The sequence below is a fragment of the Medicago truncatula genome, chromosome 5 (assembly GCF_003473485.1).
Source record: "Medicago truncatula cultivar Jemalong A17 chromosome 5, MtrunA17r5.0-ANR, whole genome shotgun sequence".
Lineage (NCBI taxonomy): Eukaryota > Viridiplantae > Streptophyta > Magnoliopsida > Fabales > Fabaceae > Medicago > Medicago truncatula.
In genome coordinates, this window is record NC_053046.1 from 18,111,378 (window position 1) to 18,134,982 (window position 23,605).

Below are 23,605 nucleotides of genomic sequence, written 5' to 3' on the forward strand. Positions count from 1 at the left end.
CACCACCAATCCCAAGGAACAATGATGATTGATGAGGCACATTTTGAGGTTGAGCTGCACATTATGAACGTTGTCAACCGATCATTCCATGAAGTAGGAAACCAACACTTCCTGTTATGCGATTGATATCCCCTAGTTGTATCTCTATCGTTAATTAACAAAACAAAGTGGAATATAATAGAAAACTCTAGTTAATTTTGTTAAATTTAGCTGGTCTAAGGTTAAATTTTCCACAATGATATATAGAATTCACCTCTCATGAAATGTTTACGAACGTATTTAAGTATTACTCAACGATGAAGTCTATTGATAGGACTCTTGACGAGAGTTTATAAAAAGGAGATATTCCTTATCTTACAAGTCAGTTTTGCGGAATTGTGTTAGGCTCAACTGTAATTTCTATGATTAATTTATTTCATTTCATTAGACTTAACCTTAAACCATAGAGATTCAAACATTTCAAAATATGAGATGAGAGGTAGATATGTTATTTAACTATCAAGTGGCAAGATCAAGAGGGAGGAATTGACAAAAAGGCAAAAGTTGAAAAGGATAGGTGAAAAGAGAATAGAACAGCACATTTTTCATACGTGTGAGTGAATCCAGCTGAACACTAAGATCTCATAGGCCAAAACAATTTGTGGCTCACAAAACTTTCCCTTTTCTGATGTGGCTTGGCTTTCTTCTAACTTTTTGACCTATATAAAACCTCTTCACATAAACACATAAACCATTGTACCTCCCTCTCTCTCTTTCTATCTTTTTTATCTTTTTCTTCATTATCAAGTAACCTGAACAAAGAAACAACAACAAAAACTTCTTCAACATATATACCTGAGATGACTAATGATTCAACCATGAAGCTTTTCGGGAGAACCATTTTTCAAAAACACAACACCGATGTTCCTACCAATGATTCTTCCTCAGAATTTTCTCCTCATCTTGCTCATGAAGATTTCTCTGATCATAGTCTTCATTCATCTTTATCTTCATCTTCTCCACTTGAAGAGAATTCTTCAAACGAACATGATTCAAAGAGATATAAGGTATGTGTCAATCAATATTTTCATCTTTTTGGTGATAAAATTCTTGTGGCTGTTTTGACAACTTTTTTTGCTTGAAAACTATACAAAGTTTTTGGATTTCATGATGACTGATGCTTGATGAAATTGTGCTTTTAAAGTTTTCAAGTTTTTTCAATTCATATTTTGAAGTCTATAATCCTAAACTGGTTTGATTTGCAACTTCAACTTAACTTTGTGGTTCATATTTTGGTCTTACCTAAATCTAATTATTGTTTATCAATTTCAGGAACAATCAAGGAAAGAACCCACCTCAGTACTTGATTATGAAGAAGCCTCAAAACAAACCACAGAGGATTTAAACATTCCCACCACATCAGAAACAGAAACTTCTCTACAAAATTCCACTAAAATTGATGAACAAAGTGATATGTCCCAGGACAAAGCTCCTAACAAAATTCTTCCATGTCCAAGATGCAAAAGCATGGACACAAAATTTTGTTACTACAATAATTACAACGCCAACCAGCCCCGTCACTTCTGCAAAAACTGTCAGAGATATTGGACTTCCGGAGGAACCACGAGAAGCATGCTTGTAGGTGCAGGTCGCCGTAAGAACAAAATCTCTTCCTTATCTTCCGATGCCTCACATAATTGTCAAATGAGTACTGTCTTGACCTTTGGATCAGATTCTCCTAATATGTCTTCAACTTCACTTGCCAAGAAAATGAATGTTGGATCAGATAATGAAACATTTGATAAGAGTAATCAGTGTTTTTTTCCTCAACAGTTTCCATGGAACCCAGCAATGTGTTATCCTGTGTCATTCCAACCCAATATAGCATACTATGGTGGTTGTTTAGTCCCATCATGGAGCGTACAACCTATTACAACTCAATCTTGTGTTCCAAGTAAACCTACTTTAGGGAAACATTCAAGAGATGGCTTAGAAAATAACAACAAAGAAAGTGATAATAATAGTGTGTTGATTCCCAAGACATTGAGAATTGAAGACCCTATTGAGGCTTCAAAGGGTTCTAATTGGTTAACACTAGGAATCAAGAATGGTGGAGGACTTTTCAATGGATTTGCATCTATGGTTGGTGATAGGAATCATGTGGTTGAAGCAGACTCATCAGTATTGAAAGCCAATCCTGCAGCTTTATCAAGGTCTTTTGTGTTCCGCGAGATGATTTGATTGTGAATATGTTGAACTGACACCTCAGGTTGAAGGCGTGCTCGTACTGATATGTATTAGTGTCCTGTCGATTCCATGTCCTGTCTGTGTCTGTGCCATAGGTAAATTATAGTGAGATAGACTGGTCAGATTTCAAAATGTTTCTGAAATAGATCATACGCTAGTATAGTTGCTTTCTGCTAACTAAGATTCTTTTCTTTTCTTCTTTATTCTGAATCAGATGACTTTGTTGAGTAAATATCTTTGTTGTACATATTATGTAAATGAGACAGGATAAATAACAAGATGAATAGACAAAGGAAAGGAGATTTTTGGACTGAAATCCAATGTTTTTTTTTAGAATAAATATCAGGATAGTGTCATTGCTATTGCTTCTTCAGTTCTTAACTACTCTGCAGTAGTAGTAATATTGTTGGTTCCAAAAGATTATGACATTTATTTCAGTTGGGAGTAGTAATATTTTTTTCTTTTTACTAATCAAACCACATGCATGATCACTACCACAAAGCACAAAAAGAAGGGGAATCAATGCTATTCCTGTTAGAAAAATATAAACCTTTCTTTGAAAAAATGAGAAGCTGTTATGATTAATCTGAGGTCGCCAAGAAAATCTTATTTGTGAGACATACAAAAATTATGGAGGACAAGCCTTGCGTCAACGTTGCCAATCACCCTAGCATTCCAAAAGAGAATCTTCAGCACAAGGAGGTGGATGATCCGCCCTTGTTGCGGGTTCTGTAATGCTCAGCATCCTTTACATGCCACTACCGTTGTTTTTCTCTTATGTGCTTTGAATCTGACTACCTAGCAAACAACAAATTTATGCTAAATTCAAGTCTTTCCTAACTAGCTCAGTCAATTCATCATCATGTGAAGAGATTCCTCAAAATTAACTTGAACATAAAAAAAGGTTCACAATCAGGCTATTAGGCTCCTCTGGATCCTGAACATCGTTTGTTGTCTCAGCAACAGAGTCAACCCGGGACTTATAACCAACAACCAGAAGTTTACTGCTAACCGGTTCACAATTGTGCTTCCAACCAGAATTCTATCTTCCGGAGACGAACCATTTACTTTCTCTTCCTCTACTATTGCCTTATTATCTCTTGATCCTTGATTTTAGGCACATAAACACTTTGTTTAGGCTTGATATGCTCCTTTCTACAAAGAAAACACATCCCTCTCTTTCTACAAAGATTTTATCAAGATGATTAGAAAAAATATCACGATCCAAAATTAGAGCAAAATGGCTATAAGCCTCATCAATTGCTAATTTGCTATTGGTCTCTGGATGCCACCCACAATAGCAAAAAGGAATTTAGGCCTCCAATATTTCAATGGCCAATCAGAAAGCCATACTTGACACTGCGAGTGAGTTAGCTTTATATTGTTATAGTCAAAATTTGATGTCCATGAGAATAAACGCAAAGTACCAGGATTGAACGACCAAGAATCTACTGTGCTCACACCGAGCCTGTCTTCCAAGGACAAATAACTAAATTCAAAGAATACTTTGGCAAGGTTAATAATCATCCAAGAATTCAAGGGTTTCCGAATTTGCGATAGGGTGTGGCGCAAGTCAAGAAGCTCAGGAGGCATGCTTACATATAAGAATGACCAAAAGACCGTGCTTATTGTTATTACACCCTGCAAGTCCTTCCTGATTATTACAACCCTACACCCGTGCAAGGAGTTGAGAGTTGGTTAAGATTTATATCGCATGAATTGTTTAGTGCTTGAGCGAACATTTTATGCATACGGGTGGGATCAATATTTTGAGAAGGGACCACTACATCAGAAATTAAGGGGACATCCCCGCTGGGTTTTGTTGCAAGAAAATCCTAGGACAGTGTGGATCGCGAACCGACTTGGAGGCGTTCAACCCCTAGGCGCATGTGTCAGAAATGAAATTATATTTCAATAGTTTCACTTATACCTTAATACTTTTTATAATAAAGTTTAACATATTCAACTCAACATTGCTTACCTTAATATGAAAACTGATGACAACATACACAGTTATTTTGTTAGTTTTTTTTTTTTATAAACTATGGTATCTACCGCATGCAACTGCAACTGTGAAACTCATCCTTCGAGATAACTAATATCTACTTAAGGGATTAATCTATCCTAACAAATTTTTTACCATTCACACGGGCTACAGATCGAACTTTCGACCAAATAGCTAAATGATCCATGTATCTTAAGATGACTTTCTGAATATATATAATAATATATTTTAGTTATTCTATCTAAAACTGTCTTATAATTGATTTGCAAAAGGGCTGAATATATGTAATTTTTTTTTTTTTTGCTAAGCCAGGAGCAATGACAGACGTCAAGGGGAAGCGACGACATCCAAACTAGGTTGGCACCTCGAGGAAAATTAATTGGTAGGATGGTAATTGCAGCAATTGCCTGATGGAACTAGTTTATTTCATGTCCCACAACCTTTTTATGGTAATAGCTTTTTTTTGTCCAATGCAGGGTCTGTGTACAATAGTGTAGATTTTTGTAAGAGATTGTGTGGTGTTTCCATTATCAGGAGGTTTCTGTCTTTTACAAAGTATAAATCATCTGAATGATAAAATATTGGCATGATTGGTTGAATATATTGTCTAGAAATTTCTCTTAATCTTCCTTAAACAACTCCATAAATAAATGGATGATCTTTTATCAATTTGGATTTGAAACTACCATATTGTTTTCCTTGAAATTATCATTCATGTTTATCCTCAACTATATGACATAAGAGACTAGTTATTTTTCCCTTCTACTCACTTTGATGAGATCCTAAGAGCACTATAGTTTTTTTTTTCTTCTAAATTTATTTCTTAGAAAAACTCCACAATCTGTTATATATGTAACATTTCTACAACTCCCCTTTGCGACACTTTCTAGAACTTTTCAAAAATTATATATGTAACATTTTTTAGTGTTACTGGCCATACAAAAAAGTGTTACAAAAATATATAAATATGTAACAATTTTTAACTGTTACTGATAATACTATTAAATGTTACTAAATTTAATTAGTAACATTTTTCTTAATTTAGTTACAATTTTCAATTGTTACTAAATCTCAATTATTTTGTAGTGCATCCACTTATTTCACATCACATTGCTTTCACTCTATTCTTTCAAGAGGATAACGTTCCTTTGAATAAAAAAGACTTCAAAGGGGGAAGAAAATTGAGAGTGAATCCTGAACTAATGATATGCTTTAAATGATGATGTAGCATATAATAAAATGAAATGGAATAAAGAATCTAACCATAGACAATACCAAATAAAGGAAGGAACTGAGAAAAAGGCAAAGTTGAAAAAGGAGGTGACATGGATGAAAAAGGGTAGGACAGAAAAGAAAAACACTATCTTTACAATTACGTGGGTGAATCCAGCTGCACACTAAGATCTCACAGCCACAGCAATTTGTGGCTCACAAAACTTCCACTTTTCTGATGTGGCATTGCTTTCCAACTTTTTGACCTTTATAAAACTTCTTCACATAAACACATAAACCATAGTACCTCCCTCTCTCTCTCTTTCTCTCCTTTTCTTCAGTATCAAGTAAACAGAACAAAAAAACAACAAAAACTTCTTCAACATATATACCAGAGAGATGACTAATGATTCAACCATAAAGCTTTTCGGGAGAACAATTTTTCAAACACGCAACACCGACGATTATTCCTCGGAGTTTTCTCCTCCTCTTGGTCATGAAGATTTCTCTGATCATAGTCTTCATTCATCTTTATCTTCATCTTCATCTTCTCCAAACGAACATGATTCAAAGAGATATAAGGTATGTGTCATGCAATTTTTCATCCTTTTTGTTTTAAAATTAATTACTTCTAGTTAGGTGTATGCAAATATGTAATTAAATTAGTTTTTGGATTTCATGATGGCAGATGCTTGATGAAATTGTTCACTTTTCTCATTTTTTATATTTATTTAAAAGTTTAATTTTGACAGTGTCTGTAAAACCGTTAATAATTCACAATAAATCATTTGTACAACTTTTCAAGTAATTATGATTATAGGAACTTCATAAAAGTCCATCCATTCAAGAATAACCAATAATATTTTGCTTTTGGAGTTTTCAAGTTTTTCCAATTCATATGTTGAAGTCTATAGTCCTAAAATGGTTTGATTTGCAACTTCAACACAACTTTGAGTTTATTTATTATTGGATCTCATAGGCCAGCTTCAAACTTTTAATTTAATACCTTCATGAATCAGTTACTCTATACTTTCAATTCATGAAAAATATTTAACTTTGTGGTTCATATTTTGGTCTTACCTAATCTAATTATTGTTTATCAATTTCAGGAATCATCAAGGAAAGAACCCACCTCAGTACTTGATTATGAAGAAGCCTCAAAACAAACCACAGAGGATTTAAACACTCCCACCACATCAGAAACAAAAACTTCTCAACTGAATTCAACTAAAGTTGATGAACAAAGTGATATTTCCCAGGACAAAGCTCCAAACAAATTTCTTCCATGTCCAAGATGCAAAAGCGTAGACACAAAATTTTGTTACTACAATAATTACAACGCCAACCAGCCCCGACACTTCTGCAAAAACTGTCAGAGATATTGGACTGCCGGAGGAACCACTAGAAGTATGCTTGTAGGTGCAGGTCGCCGCAAGAACAAAATCTCTTCTTTTTCTTCCGATGCCTCACATAATCGTCAAATGAGTACTGTCTTGACCTTTGGATCAGATTCTCCTGTTATGTCTTCAACTTCACTTGCCACGAAAATGAATGTTGGATCAGATGATGAAATATCTGATAAGAGTAATCAGTGTTTTTTTCCACAACAGTTTCCATGGAACCCAGCAATGTGTTATCCTGTGTCATTCCAACCCAATATAGCTTACTATGGTGGTTGTTTAGTCCCATCATGGAGCGTACAACCTATCACAACTCAATCTCGTGTTCCAAGTAAACCTACTTTAGGGAAACATTCAAGAGATGACTTAGAAAATAACGAGAAAGAAAGTGATAATAATAGTGTGTTGATTCCCAAGACATTGAGAATTGAAGACCCTAATGAAGCTGCAAAGGGTTCTAATTGGTTAACACTAGGAATCAAGAATGGCGGAAGATTTTTCAATGGATTTGCATCTACGGGTGGTGATAAGAATCATGTGGTTGAAGCAAACTCATTAGCATTGAAAGCCAATCCTGCAGCTTTATCAAGGTCTCTTGTGTTTCATGAGAGGATTTGATTGGGAATATGTAGCACCGATACCTCGGATTGAAGGCGTGCTCGTACCGACGTGTGTCAGAGTCCTGTCGATTCAACGTCCTGTCCGTGTCTGTGTCAACGGTAAATTATAGTGAGAAAGACTGATCAGATTTCAAAGTGTTTCTGAAATAGATCATAGGCTAATATAGTTGATTTCTGCTAAGCTTTTCTTCTCTTTCTAGAACCAGATGACTTTGTTTAGTAAATATCTTTGTTGTACATATTCTGTAAATGAGACACGAATCACACGATAAATAACAAAGGAAAGGAGATTTTTTGACTGAAATCCAATGATTTGTTTTAGAATAAATATCAGGAGAATGCTATTGCTATTGCTTCATCAGTTCTATATCTACTCTGTAGTAGTAATATTGTAGTTTCCAAAAGCTTATGACATTTATTTCAGTTGGAACTGCAATATGGTAATGGAGTATGCATCATCTACTATTTGTTATGCTCTGAAGAATTTATCTTTTTGAGTGGTAAAGTATGGGACCCTACCTCCATGTTATATTTTTTCAAATCAAACCACATGGTCACCACCTCAAAGCACAAACAGCAAGAAGCGGAATCAATGCCATTCCTTTTTGAAAAATTTCAACGTCTCTTAAAATAATTGGGAAGTTGTTATGATTAATCCAAGGTTGAGCCGAGAAATTCTGATTTGACACATACAAAAATTATGGAGGACAAGCCTTGCACCGACGTTGCCAATGCCCCTGCATTCCGAAAGAGGACTTCATCACAAGGAGGTGGATGATCCACAGTTTGATGCAGGTTCGGTAATGATCAGCATCCTTTCGTGTCACTTCCCGTGTTTTTACTTATGTGCTTTGGATCTGCCCTATATAAAATCTTCATTCTTTTCGTCATTCAAATTTCCACCGAACCAAAAAATTTATGCTAAATTGAAGTCTTCGTGAAATAGCTCAGTCAATTCATGATCTGGTGTAATCTTGGGAATAGTAGGCACATCATCTGAATTTGACTGGACATGGCTTCTAGGAGAGTGAAGAGATTCCTCAGAATTAACATGAAAATCAAAATCTACTCATGATCAGGGATATTAGGCTCCTTTGGATCCTGAATATTATTTAGAGTCTCAGAAACAAAATCAACCTGAGACTTATCACCAACAACCAGAGGCTTATTGTTAACCGGTTCACAATTGTCCCTTCAACCAGAATTCTATTTTACTGGGAAGAATCATTTACTTTCTCTTGCTCTAGTATTGCCTTTCTATATCGATCCTTGGTTTTTGGCACATAAACACTTTGTTTAGGCTTGATAGACTCCTTTCTACAAAGAACACACATCCCTCTCTTTCTATAAAGATTTGATCAAGATGATTAGAAAAGAGACCACGACGACCACCAAAATGGGAACGAAGTGGCCATAATCACGCTTAAGGTTACCTCATGAATTTCTAATTTGCTATTGATCTTTGGATGCCACCCACAATAGCAAAAAAGATTTTAGGCCTCCAATATTTAAATGGCACACCGGAAATCCATAACCAACACTGTGAGTGAGTTTGCTTTAAATTGTTATGGTTATAATCTGGTGCCCATGAGAATAAACGCAAAGTAACAGGATTCAACGACCAACAACCCAAAATCTGGTCTCCCAATGACAAAAAACTAAATTCAAGAATCTTTTGTCAAGGTAAAAATCTTTCAAGAATTCAAGGGTTTCCAAATTTGTGATAGCTTGCGACGCAAGTCAACAACCTCAGGAGGTATGGTACCCTTAAGAAGGACCAGACAACGGTGTATATTGTTATTACACCATGAAAGTTCTTCCTTATATTCATTTTCAGGTGTTTTAATGGCAATAACATCTCCTATCGTGCAAGGAGTTGAGAGTTGGCTACGATGTATATCACATGAACTGTTTAGAGCTTGAGCGAACATATTCTGCATAAGGGTGGGATCAATATTTTGAGAAGGGACCACTACATCAGAAAACGGAGGGGACACCCCATCCAGTTTTGCTGCATGAAAATTCAAGGATAGTGTGGATCGCGAACCTCCATTGAAGGCGTTCAAACCCCAAGCACATGTGTAACAAAAGAAATTACATTTTAATAATTTCCCTTATACCTTAATAATATGTGATAATAAACTTTTAAATATTTAAAACAACATTGCTTACCCTAATATGAAAACCAAATCCGTGCGACTTGTGCATTTGCTGAGGTTTTTTGTTAGTGTTTTTGGATAAACTAAGATATCTCCTGCATGCAACTATGAAACTAATCCCTCAGGGTAACTAATATCCATTTAAGGGATTAATCTCTCCTAACAAATGTTTTACCATTCAACCCGACAAGAGATCAAACTTTCAACCAAATTACTAAGTGATCCATGTATCTTTCACTTGTTACACATCAAATGTCTTCACTCTATTCTTTTATGAGGATAATGTTTCTTTGAATTAAAAAGACTTAAAAGTGGAAAGAAAAATGAGAGTGAATCCTGAACTAAGGATATGTTTTTAAATTGATGTAGCATATAATAAAATGAAATGGAATAAAAGAATCTAACAAGAGGCAATACCAAGAAAAGGAAGGAACTGAGAAGAAGTCAAAAGTTGAAAAAGGAGGTGACATGGATGAGAAAGGGTAGGCAGAAGAGAACAACACTATCTTTACAATTAAGTGTGTGAATCCATCTGCACACTAAGATCTCACAGGCCACAAAAATTTGTGGCTCACAAAACTTCCACTTTTCTGATGTGGCATTGCTTTCCAACTTTTTGACCTTTATAAAACTTCTTCACAGAAACACATAAACCATTGTACCTCCCTATCTCTTTCTCTCTTTTTCTTCTCTTTTAACTCTTCACTATCAGGTAAACAGAACAAAGAAACAATAGCAACAACAAAAACTTATTCTACAGATATACCCGAGATGATTAATAATTCAACCATAACGCTTTTTGGGAGAACGATTTTTATAACACACAACATCGATGTATCTACCAATGATTCTTCCTCAGAGTCAGAATTTTCTCCGCTTCCTCATGAAGATTTATCTCATCATAGTCTTCATTCATCTATGTCTTCCTCTTCTCCACTTGAAGTGAATTCTTCAACTGAACATGATGCAAAGAGATATAAGGTATGTGCTATGCCATAATGATTCTATTTGAAGAATTTTATTTTCTTTAAAATTATGTTTCTAGCTAGTAGGTTTGACTCAAAAAATTTATCTTTTTTGGTAGTCTTTCGCTATAAAAAGTGTTATACTGTCAATAAATCATAGTCAATCACATGTATAATATAACTATAGAAGTAGTTAGATGATTAAAGTTGTTTTATGCTAACCTTTTCTCATAGTTGAATACTAGAATTATGAGTGTACATCCATCTCTTTATTTCTGAAATTAAGAGGGATTATCATGCTGAATTGATAAATCATACACGGGGCCTCTCATTATTCATATATTTCGATCCTAACAACAATATAAAGAGAGATGCTTTTTGTTCTCTCAAACATGAAAATGCAAAACATAAATAAAATAGAATATCAAGGACCAACATGAATTTTCTGTTGTTTATTTATATATAAGAACAAATAAATCAGATACTATATGCTTATGCAGCACTGACATTTTAGTATAAAGTTGTGTTTTGTGTCCAACACGACGTCAATACATGTAACATTCAATATGTCTTCAAAATTTTCAAATTATCGGTGTCGTATTTGATGTTCGTGTCTATGTCGGTGCTTCATAGCTTTATACTGTCAATTTATAAACCAATAAAACTTTGTGGCTCATATTTTGGTCATATCTAACTGCTATATATCAACTTCAGGAAACATCAAGAAAAGAACTCATCGAGGATGAGGCTTCATTCCAAACCACAGAGGATTCAGAATCTCCCACATCTTCAAGCCTTATCGAGAACCCGAAAACTCCCTCATCTGAAACAGAGACGTCTCAAGCAAATTCCACTAAAATTGATGAACAAACTGATATGTCACAAGAAAAATCTCCAAAGAAACCAGACCAAGTTGTTCCATGTCCAAGATGCAAAAGCACGGACACAAAATTTTGCTACTACAACAACTACAACGTCAAACAGCCTCGACACTTCTGCAAAAATTGCCAAAGATACTGGACTTCTGGAGGAACCACGAGAAATATGCTTATAGGGGCAGGTCGTCGCAAGAACAAAGTCTCTTCTTCTTTTAATTCTGATGCCTCGCATTATCATCAAATGAGTACTGTCTTGACCTTTGGATCGGATTCTCCTATCATGTCTTCAAGTTCACTTGACAAAAAAGGGAATGTTGGTTCACTTGAAAAAACATTTGACAAGAGTTATCAAAGTTTTCCTCAACAGATTCCATGGAATCCTGCTATGTGTTATCCTGTGCCAATCTATCCAAATATAGCATTCTGTGGTGGTTGTTTGATACCATCTTGGAGCGTGCAATCTATCTCAACACAGTTTGATGAACCAAATAAACTAACTTTAGGGAAACATTCGAGAGATGGACGACTTTCCAAGGGTTTTGCTTCTAACCCTGCAGCTTTATCAAGGTCACTTTTGTTCCATGAGATGATTTGATTTGGAATAGGTCACATTGACACCTTGGTTTGAAGGCGTGCTCGGTGTTTGACAATTGACACATGTAAGTGTCTGACACTGACACATGCGTGCAGTGTCAATGTTGTGTCTTAAATGGTATATTAAGCGAGAAATATTGATTAGATTCCAAAATGTTTCTGAAGTAGATCATAGTCTAGTACATATTCTGCAAAGGTGCTATCTTTCAGAATTAGATAACTTTGTTGAGTAAATATCTTTGATGCACATATTATGTAAATGAGACAGGATAAATAACAAGGAAAAGACAAAGGAAATGAAAAAAGAGTTTTGGACTGAAATATAATGTTTTAGAATAAAATAAGAAGCATGCCACTTCTGTTTTGTTTCTACTCTGGTTCCAGAAGATTGAGATTTATTTCAGTTTTTACTGTGTTATGTCTGTATCGATGACCTATGTTTATTTACGTACCGTTACATAATCGGCATAATTTGTATAATTCAATTTGGTATAAATCAGATATACCGTGCAACTGTAGAAATTAATCCCATAAGCCTAACAGGACTACCTGAATACCAAAGATTCCTCTCAAGAGTTATAATATCCATGCATAAATCCATAATGAAATACGTGTGACAGATTAATGGCTATGACATATTTAAAACCTTTTTTGCAACCAAATTTTTGTTACAATGCTATCTTTATTCTCTATGTTGCAGACCGGATCTCACCAAGTTGCCACAAGTTGTGCCGAAACTAAATACCATCCAAAGTACTAAATTTCAGTTAGAGGTAGTTGCATAACCGTCTTCCAACGCTTGATGCATTGAAGACTAAGGGTATGTTTGGATGAAGAGTTTCGGAGGGAAAGGGAGGGGAGGACTTGCTTTTCTATGTTTGGTACGTACATATTGAGGCAAATTGCTTTGTACCTATAACCTTTTTGAGCCACCCTATATGATGTATTTATTTATCCTTTTTCTAAGCAAAATTTGAGCATATAAATAATTCCCCTTCTGCTTGGTGACAAACAAGATCACAAGCCTAGAGACCTTTGGTGAAATGTTTATCCCTCCTGGTTTTGGAGTTAGGTAATAATTTGTATGGTGTTTGTTGAATGATAAGTTTGAAGTTGCTCTTGAAATTAACAATTATTTAAGTTTGGGGTAGCAATACGAGAGAACTAAGAAATCACATAACATCTCTTAAATAAAATAAAAAAGTAGTGAATTGAACCATTTAAGATCTGTTTAACTAATTATTTCAAAAAAAAAAAAAAAACTTTTTAACTAGAAAAATATTGAAGAATAAAAATATGAAATAAAATGAGAAAAAGAATAGAGACAAAAAATTTAAACATTGGTCTTTTTTTTTTCTTTCTAAAAAAATAGTTCTCTAGTACCTAACAATCGACGTCAAAAGTGTGTATTTTAGGATTCGATTTTGAAAGACTATTTAAAAACTTTTCAAGTGTATAGTAATATTTCCTCAAAAAAAAAAAAAGTGTATAGTAATATGACAGCTCTCCATGTTGACTAAAAAAATTAGTATGACCCTATAATTGAAATCATGCTATATTTGTTTTAAAAATTTGTATAATAAAAAAAATGGTCAAATAACATACAAAAAAATTGTTAATTTCTTTGTAGAAAAAATTTGCAAACAAGATAATAAGGTGAAAATGATATGAAATTTAAATAATTATTGATAAAATATTAATGGATAAACTAAAACTAAATAAATCAATCCACAAAAGCATCATAAATTCATAATTTTCCAAAAAATAGGAATAAAAATAAATCCATTTAACAAGTCTGCAAAATATTTATTTTCAACTATTGTGATGATCCCTAGTAAGTTTGCTGCCAGCCACCAAAGAAAACTAGATTCACAACAAACATTCACTTCAAACAAAGTCATGGTCTTAAACATAAACAAACAACAACAAAATAGCAATATATATACTCTATCTGATCACATTTATAAGCAAAAATTAATTTTTTAAGTTTATTGAATAACTAATGTATCTGATCATAATTATAAATCAAATACATTAATTAATTTTGTTTTTTGGCTGATAAATGTGACTGGAGAGAATATATATTATGCTCTGCATAGCTCAAAGGTTGACAACAGATGCATCATATTTCTTCTGGGGGACGATTGAGATCAAGATATGGAAACTTTTCCAGGTTGCTAGGTTCTCCAACAACAGTGACATTATCTGACATTGATGCACCATTAGCACTTGTTGTTGCTAGGTTGCTAGGTTCACCGTCTGTAATTACCATATCGAAAGTTCCCAAAACAATCTGATGGAAAAAGAGAAACTTTGAGTAAGTGTGTGACAATGGCTATCAAATCAATGCAACATAAATATTAATCAATAAATAATTTCTAAATGGACAACATGGAAATGGAAGGAATTAACTATAAGTATTTTTTTACAACCAGGTATAAAATTTTCTCAGTTGTTTAGTTCAGACTAATCTTCGTTTAGAAATCTATTAAACATACAAGGTCATTTGCGACGTCACACATCGTCACGTCATCCTCTGTTTTCCACATAGACGTTTTTGTAGCAGATGATGACGACAGAAACTAAAACCATTATATTTATAACTTACAGGAGTTGTTTCGCAACAAAAACAGATACAAGAACGAAAACAAAAAACACGCAAACTTACAGGGACAATTTACATATTTAAGCTTAAAAATATTATAACCGATCCACAAAATTATTATAGACAGGTTTTGTATAAGTTGTTCGTCTAGTTTTAACAAGATTTCTTGCCATCTAAAGAACAAAATCATCTTTTATATGCACTACTTTCTAACTATCCTATATGAATGGATGTTAAAAAATAAATCTTACATGAATAGGAGTAGCAGCTATCATTGATCTACCAATACCACCTCCAAAAATACTGCCATCAGGTTTAGACAAGGAAACACTCATCATTTCAATTTCCTTCTGTGCACAACCACCAGGGAAGGTGCATGGTCCATTTAAAGATAGAATAGGAAAGTGGCCCTGTATTATAACGGAGAAAATTTTAAAACATATAGAAACACAAAAAAAATGAAAGTGGCCTTGTATTATAGAAGATTAATTGCTTTTATAATTTTACCTCATATCTTAAAAAACCATCAGAAACACCAGGTTGGTAAAGGGTGACATTTGATACAGCTCCTGTAGCAGCAAGTATGCAAACAGCTTGTCGAGGACCATTCTTAAAAAATGCTGATATCTTTTCAACCACATTCTGAAAATCACCAAAAACAAAACTCTGAATTCATACCATACATATAACTTTTGTGAAATGTTTTGAAAATCAAACCATCCCTTAAAACGATACCTACATTTTTATTTTTTTGTCAGGTAGCCTAGTGGCTATAATTCACCTTATAAGGTGAATAAGTTGGGTGTCCAGGATTCGAACCCCGACCCCTTACTATAATATTAAGTTTTTTTTAATAGAAATATAAAATTAGACTAATTAATTATACTTAGTAAATACAAATAGTTTACCTCTCGAGGGTTCACAATCAATACATAAGGTGTAATGCTTTCTCCGGTCGTTTCTTCAACAAATCCATCTGTAACAAATAAAAGTTTCAATTTCAAGCATAAGAAATAGATAAATTACATACCTAAAAAATATCATTTTAAAATATGAAGTATTTTCCTATATAAGTATATATGAATTTGTAGTTTCAAGGCATAATGACTATGAATAAATCCTCTAAAAAAAGACTATGTGTAAATAATAGGCATTGTAACATTTTTTAGAAATGTATGCATGATAAATTAAGATTAATTATATGTAAATATAAAATTATGTTTACTGTTAATGCAAAATAATCAACTCCTACAAGATATGTAAAATGAGATATAAAAGTAAATAATATGAGAAAATCATTTTTTTTTATTTGTTACAAAACCTTAATATTTTAAAACTTAACCTCCTTGAAGGTATGGAAACATATCGACACTTCACACCAATTTATGTCAAAAACTCACAGATACTTTACATATTTTTAATTATTTATTTGTTATGATCTAAAAATTTCATAGCAATCCAAACGAGAATTAAATATTAATAACATAAATTATCATATGTTATTTCATATTTATATTTCAAAATATTTTAATCTTCTGTTTAATGCATTAGTTTTTTGTGTATATACTTTCTAACTAATAACTACAAATCAACAGAATTTTATTTTCCCTTTGAATTAAATAAATACACTATTTGAAACTAAAAACCGATCAAAAAGTAACGTGGGGAGACTTTACTTTCCCGAGACACTAAAAGCAAAACGAAAATAAAATATTTAGATTTTAAATTTTATTTTCTATTTCAAACTTTTATCTTTAAATTAATTTTATTTATTATATTCTTGATAATTAAAAATTTTGGATTCCAATTTTGTTTTTTTGCGCATAAAAGAAAAGTATTTTAATATCCTAAAATTCCACGGTAAAAAAAACCGAAATCAATTGGAAAATCAATATTAAATGAGGCTATTAAATATGGTCAAAACGGAGATTAATTATCAATAAAGTCGGTAAGCTATTCTTCTAATAACGCCAAAAAATTTCAATTTTATGAAAATATTTTGATTTTAAAATATTATCTTTATATTTAAAAATTTATATTAAATTATAATTAAAGACTTCATAGTATTCTAAAAAAAAACTCATAAATTTCACCACCGTAATAGGCCAAAAGAAAATGTAAAATCAACATTGAGTGATCCCAATAAAAGTGGTCAAAAAATATTAGTTAAGAAACCAAAAGAAAATGTAAAATCGAGATTGACCACTAAAGTGGGTCAAAAAAATATTATTTAACAATTACTATACTACCCAATTTGAGAGATTAGTCTTGTAAAAGATACCCATTTTACAAACACTCAAAAATAATATTAGTTATAAAAAAGTTTGTAGATTTTCTAGACCTCTTATTAAATAAAAAACAAAAGTAAGAGATTTTCAGTCAAAAATAACTAAAAAAAAATCTCTTTTACAAATCATTGTTTGCCGACTTCAAAACCTAAAACCAATAAATTCAATCTTATTTTTGTTAATAAGTTTTCAGCCTTCAACATGAGTTTACCGTTTAGTATCTTGCTACCTAGCTAAATCATATTATCAAATGATAAATTTTCAACAACGTCAAATAAAAAACAATCCCCTGCACAACAATACCTCAATTTTTCAATTCCAAACAAAGTACCAACATTAAAATTAAATATTTAGCAAACATTTCTAATGCCCACTATAACTTTAAAACTAGAACCTTAAAATGAAAACTAATAAGAAAAAAATTGATGAGTAGAAACAAGTAAGAACAAAATAGGTAATGGGATGTGTTGGATTTTTTTTATAGGTCAAGAGATAGGTGAGACATCAAGGTGTGTGTGAAGGACTACCTCCATCCTATGCTGCCTACTCATAATATATTATTAAAAAAAGGAAAAAAAATATATATGTATACAAGAGGGGGAGCCAAATCAAAACCCTCAAAAATAAAGAAAAAACGAAATAAAAAATAAAGAAAAAAAATGGCCCAGAAAGAGAAGGTGCTTCCCCAACCGCCCTGAGGCTCACCCTTTAAACGAGTGTGGTAGGAATTGAGTGATGGGTTGTTTTTGTTAGGATGTGTTCGATATCGAATCTAGACATATCCTCTATCGGATTTACATTAGATATGTACTAACTTTGTCACATATCCTGAGTGTTTGATTTGAACCAACAAATTAAATATGTTAATTGTGTGAAATTAATCATATTCTCACAAAATTCTTATATCAAATTAACAATCGAGATCCTACAATGTTTTTATATGTACCTTCAATCCATCCAAAACCAAGATAACATTCCTCCATTGGGATTTGATTTGACATAAAAAGTCGTACAATTGAAATGGAAAAATGTGTCCAACTCAGACAAAAGAACGACTCGACAAACAATCATTCAAACAAGCCACGGGTGTTAAAAGTACGTCTTCTCAATAAAAACAAAAACAATATAAAAAATATAAAATAAAAACTTCATGAAAAATTTAAACAAAGAAAAAATTAAAATAATACCAGTGGAAACTAATGATCCTCCAGATCGTCCATTTCCATCCTTCTCCTCACTTTCATTAGAGTGACTAGTAGCAAGCCCTGAAGGAGGCGTCATTGGAGAAAACGGGCTCCTACTAACTCCGTACTTTGGAGGCCTCCCCTCCCCCCTTTGCACTTGTTCAGAGTTCGAACCCCCCGACTTTGCTCCAGTGATTAAATCAACATCAACTCCGAAAATTTTTATCACATCGGGAGCGTTGTTGATTGTTTCGGACCGTTTTGGGATTGAACCCAGTGAAAGAGTAAGTTGAAGTTCCATGTTTTGATCCTCCATTAATGAAGTTATATCTACAACAACAAAAATGAACACAATATATGGGTTGTGAAGAAAATAAAGATAGATGTGTTTCAATATATATACATGGCATTCCAAAACGCCCCAAAGAAAAAGAGTAGTTGTAAAAATAATTAAAATAATATTCATATTTATTTTAGTCAAAATAATTTGGATATCAATTAAAAAATTCTATTTTATTTAAATTTATATGTAATAATAATTAATACTAATAAATAAATATAAATAATAATTAGAATGAAATAATAAAAAAAAATTAGGAGGAATTGAATTAATTGAGTTTGATGCTTGTTTTTTTTTTAGGGGTTAAGTAGTATTGTGGTCAGAATTGTACCCTTTAGGATGTATAAGTGGAATGATCTGATTGGAACTAGGAAAATGGTTTGTTGAGTAGATATCTAATGTGTGAGGGATTGAGCTTTTCGTCGTCCACTGCGGTCTATCATGAGTCCTTCTCTACCTGAGCGGCTAGTTTACTTGCACGTACTCCAACGCTGAAGTTAGTGAGGGGTTCAAAAGAGAGCACGACTAAAAATAGGATAAGAACTGTGTTACATGACCTAATGCTAAGCATGGGTATATATGGCGGATAAGAAAGGTTTTTGACTGTCACACCTTCACCTGGACAGTTGTCCTTTAGGGACGGATGTGACTATCTAGGTGGTCCTCTTGCATTAGATTTAGATTGGATGATCATGATCTATTTGTTTGGACCATTATCTAGTAGGTCTAGGGTGTTTCCATTGTATGATATCACCTGCTCTAGGGTCCTAGATAAAATCTGAGTCTTGCTAAAATGGGCCTTAACCTAGTTCGGAATAGTTGCCCCGAAGCTATAGGTTGAGGGGGTCGGGGGCCTGTCTTCTCGAACGAGGGATCCGTCATACTCTCCAACACAAACCTTATTGGGTTTTACCGCGTGTTCTTTGGATGGAATTCTATGGTTTTCAACTCCTCCATCCCCAAGGCTTCTTATCTTGTTGTGGACGGTATCGTTCCAGACCTTTGTTAGTGAGTTTAAGTGATTCTTGGTGATGAGAAGATAAAGACATTTCAGCACCAGAATATACACAGAAGTGCCCAAGCTTGGTGATGAGAAGATATAGACATTTCAGCACCAGAACACACACAGAAGCGCCCAAGCGCACCAGAAGGGGTGCTAGGCACCCCGAAGAGCTGCAGAAAGCGCTAGGCGCACACAGGGAGGTTCCAGGAACATGCGCTTGGCGCATGGCTTAGGAACCCAACGCTTGGTTGCTTGCAAAAAATATCGTGTTTTGTGCCTATGTTTTTAGCCCAAGTCAGGTGGAAACTTTCCCTATAGATAGTGTATTCCTCATTCGTAATTTCTCGTTCAGAACTGGAGCAGTTCAAGAGGAAGACGATTTTAGGAGCTTCAGGAGGAGTTCTATCTCCTCCTTATCTTTTCTAGGGTATGGTTTTATCTTTTTGTTATTTTTCTTAGTTTTTTTTTTTTTTTTAAGAAGCTAAATTAGCCCACCCAAATTGGCACTAGAGAGAGTCGAATCTGGAACCTAAAGGAGGAGCACACTCCCAGATTCCCTGTCCCAATACCCGATTCTCATATACTTACCTGTTACTCTACCCATACCCAACGGGGATGAGATATGGAACCCCATCCCCATCCCCGATGGGTTTGGGTATTCCCGTCCCCGCATTGAATAATTTTTTTAAATAAAAAATTGAAGTTTTTTTGCAACCCTTAGAGAAATGTTGTAATGCATTATCTAGAAATATGCCCACTTTAATATTTGTTAGACCGATTGATTTAGTTGCTCCTTTAAATATCATTAGTAGTTTTTATAACACGGCAAATTATTAAACAAAATAACATGGCATATCAACATAGAAGTAATTTTCTACATTCGGGACGGGTTTGAATATGGGTTCGGGTGGGTACCTATATACCTGTTACCTGTCCCATACACGAGTTTTGAAATCGAGGAAAACCCAAACTCATGCCCAAACCCAGTCAAAACGGGAAAAACACGTCAAATTGGGTTTGGTTTGGGTGGGTAACCACGGGTATGAGTTTTGTTGCCATGCCTATAGGCCAGGGTTCTAAGATGAACCTCTATTTGGTTTGGGATCTTGGAGTTTGCTCCTCCAGAGGTCTCAGGTTCGATTCCCTCCGGTGCCAATTTCGGTGGGCTAAGTCCATACAGAGCTTGTTCTGGCTTTAAACGAGGCCCCCGCAAGTGGGCGGTGGGATTGGTCCCCTCGGATTAGTCGATTCTTGGATCGGATACCGAGTTTTCAAAAAAAAAAAAAAAGTTTTATTAGGATTAGTTTGTTTCAAAGGAGCGCAACCCTAGATTAGGTACTTAGGTTGTGACAACGCCTAATATTGATGCTTATATCTTCATATTTATATCTACCTATCTAGGAAGCAAGTAGTTAGTAATTAGACGAAAGATACCGAAAACGAGTTGACCCTAGTAGTAAGTACTTAGGAGGTGACATTATTAATATTGAGTAAAATCTGCTAAACCTAAGATGTAACTAGTTATTAATTAGGGAAACAAGTGACTCTGGGGAGTGAACCGATCATAGTAAAACCATTCTCATCGACTACTTGGTAAGGTAGAAGGTGATAGGGCTGCCTGTTTGTAGAACTAACAAGAGGAGAAGAAAAGTGTGCTATGAGTGTCCTAAGATTCATAGACGGGAAAACCTTCGGGAACATTGGCCTTCATTGCCTTTGGAAATCTAGAAATGCCAATTTAAGTCTATGTTTCAGTTACCTTTGAATTCGTAAGACCCCGCATGTAAGGATTACCGTGTGATCAGCAAGAGCAATTAGCCATTGAATGGATATACCTAAATCAACTGAGATAGTATAGATCATGCACTGATGAGCATGTGCATTTTGACAATTGACTATGGTAGAACGTCCCAACGACCTTATCACTTGTATAGTCAACTTAGGCTAAATAAACGCGACATGAATGTTATTTAATTCCAACAAAATACATAGGGGGATTCGAAGAGTTGTAACTGCTACTTACTTTTCTGCAACCAAACAGGTAACTTGCTCTACTGCAAACAGATAAAAATTGCAACCTCCAACCCTTAACTCTTTTATTTTATATCATCAAAACAAAATAAGTAACATGAATTGTTTGGACGAAAGGACAATCCATGTGGATACGATACTCTACTTACACTTTATTACTTTGTAAACGATTTGGTACACTTGCCTAATCCGACCATCAAGTTTTTGGCATCGTTGCCAAGGATTGTTGATATTTTCGAATAAGCTGAAGTAGATAAAATAGTCACAAGGAAGGGGGGGTTTGAATTGTGACCCTTTAAAAATTAACCTGAAACTTAAAAGTGATTCTTAAGTAGTTTACTTGGAATAGTTAAGTTAATATTCTGACTTCAGAACGTTCTGAAGTTCATACACATAAATAGTTTAATAAAGTAAATGTGTAAGTGTGTGTTGTGTATACTGTAATTAAAGAGTATAGGGAAGAGAGAAAGAACACACAGAAATTTATAGTGGTTCACCCAATGTGGGTTAGTCCACTCCTCACAATCTTGTGAGAGTTTCCACTATGATGCTTGAGATAACCTCTCAAATCCTGCACCTTACAATCTTGTTCACCTGAACAATTACAATCCTGTATTCTCTAAGCCTCAGCAGGCTTGCACCTTCTTGCTAAGTTAACCACTTAGACTTTTACAACCTTTGCTCAACCTAACACTTTAGGACCTCTAAAAGTTAGATGAGACTTTGTTACAATTTGTATGGAGCTTGAATGAATGAAATCAGACAAGAGAAGAAAGGAAGGAAGTGTTATCTTTAAAGAGATAACAGAAAGAATTGATTTACACTACAAGAAGATATTAAAGAATCTTCAGTGATGATCAATTCAGATGCTAAAGCTTCAAAACAACCTCAAGTTGTTTTTCTTGTATGCTTTGCAATTTGTGTGGAGTTTGAATGTTTGAGAATCAAACAGAGGAGGAGGAGGAGGAAGAAAGATATCTTTGCATGAGATAACAAAGAGTATTGATGTGCACTAAGGAAACAAGAGCCTTAGAGATTGATCAATTTCAATTGCAAGAGCTTCAAACAAAATCAAGTTGTTTTCTTGTATGCTTTGCAATGGTGCAAGTTTTGCTAATGCCAAGTCCTCTATTTATAGAGTCTTTGGGCTCATATAGCCGTTGTAGGGTGTCCAATGGTGTTATGCCATGTGTCCTGGGTCCCACAAGCTTTAACTTGAAATTCTGGGCAAACATTCTGATCTCTGATGAACATCAGAATGTTGTTGTGTTCATGATGATCTTCATCTGGGTTCATCATGTTCTTCATCTGGGTTCATCATGTATGAATGAACACATGAAGTTCTGGGCTATGCATATGCTTTTCATATGAATTTCTGGACAATAACCAATGTATGGACTTTTCTTCATACATCAGAATGTTCCTTTCCCAGATTTTGTCTTGGAACCGGTGCAGGAGGATTTTGTGGGATTCTGCATCTTCATGCCCATGCTTTGAGAGATTGTGTTGTCCTTGTTCAGTACCAACTCTCAGACGTGTCTATCTCTTGTTGAAGATGACAGATTTGTTTTGCTTTTGCTTTTTGCTTTTCACCTACTGTACTGTTCATAAAGTAAGTATGAGCTGAGCTTGAACATTCTGATCATCAGAATGTTTGATATTCATGATGTTCTTCATCTGGGTTCATCAAGGATGAATGTCAGATGAGTTTCTGGATCCATTCCATACGTGACATGAGATTTGTTCAAGTGTTATCCTTCAAAAGTTACTTCTCCATATGCATCAAAAGTTGCTTGAAAAAGTAGGATAAAGTTGAATCAAATCTGTCTTGGATTTGGTGCAAAAGAGAGAGAGAGAGGATAGTGGATCTGCAATCTTCAGGCCCATGCTTCAAGGAGATTTGCTTGATTCATCTCAGAGTACACGTTATCTCTGATGCAAGATCTCCTTTTGCTAGCTTTTCCATCTTTCCACCAACTACACTGTTCATGGCTGGAAGCATGTGCAGAAGTGAACATTCTGATCTCAGAATGTTCCATTTGTTCTTACTTTAGGTTGATTTGTAAGACTTAACTTTTAATGTAATCAAACCTAA

General features: G+C 34.3%; 4 protein-coding genes across 4 annotated transcripts; 3 read left to right on the forward strand and 1 right to left on the reverse strand.

The window, feature by feature from the left end:
- Window positions 1-755: 755 nt before the first annotated feature.
- Window positions 756-2,458, forward strand: LOC11427755 (cyclic dof factor 1). The gene is made up of 2 exons (XM_003613775.3): window positions 756-1,046; window positions 1,312-2,458. Exons 1-2 carry the CDS (start codon window positions 840-842, stop codon window positions 2,218-2,220), a joined length of 1,116 nt encoding a protein of 371 aa, XP_003613823.1. The 5' UTR covers window positions 756-839; the 3' UTR covers window positions 2,221-2,458.
- A 3,304-nt stretch (window positions 2,459-5,762) lies between these two features.
- LOC11416079 (cyclic dof factor 1) lies at window positions 5,763-7,767 on the forward strand. The gene is made up of 2 exons (XM_003613777.4): window positions 5,763-6,025; window positions 6,553-7,767. Exons 1-2 carry the CDS (start codon window positions 5,843-5,845, stop codon window positions 7,459-7,461), a joined length of 1,092 nt encoding a protein of 363 aa, XP_003613825.1. The 5' UTR covers window positions 5,763-5,842; the 3' UTR covers window positions 7,462-7,767.
- Window positions 7,768-10,168: 2,401 nt separating this feature from the next.
- On the forward strand, window positions 10,169-12,349 carry LOC11414982 (cyclic dof factor 5). Its single transcript, XM_003613779.4, has 2 exons — window positions 10,169-10,603; window positions 11,302-12,349. The coding sequence occupies exons 1-2, from the start codon at window positions 10,394-10,396 to the stop codon at window positions 12,058-12,060; spliced, it is 969 nt and encodes a 322-aa protein (XP_003613827.1). The 5' UTR covers window positions 10,169-10,393; the 3' UTR covers window positions 12,061-12,349.
- A 1,773-nt stretch (window positions 12,350-14,122) lies between these two features.
- Window positions 14,123-18,452, reverse strand: LOC11422654 (AT-hook motif nuclear-localized protein 10). Its single transcript, XM_039834658.1, has 5 exons — window positions 18,140-18,452; window positions 15,573-15,640; window positions 15,172-15,306; window positions 14,916-15,074; window positions 14,123-14,352 (listed from the first exon to the last, which is right to left on the reverse strand). The coding sequence occupies exons 1-5, from the start codon at window positions 18,450-18,452 to the stop codon at window positions 14,182-14,184; spliced, it is 846 nt and encodes a 281-aa protein (XP_039690592.1). The 3' UTR covers window positions 14,123-14,181.
- Window positions 18,453-23,605: the final 5,153 nt, after the last annotated feature.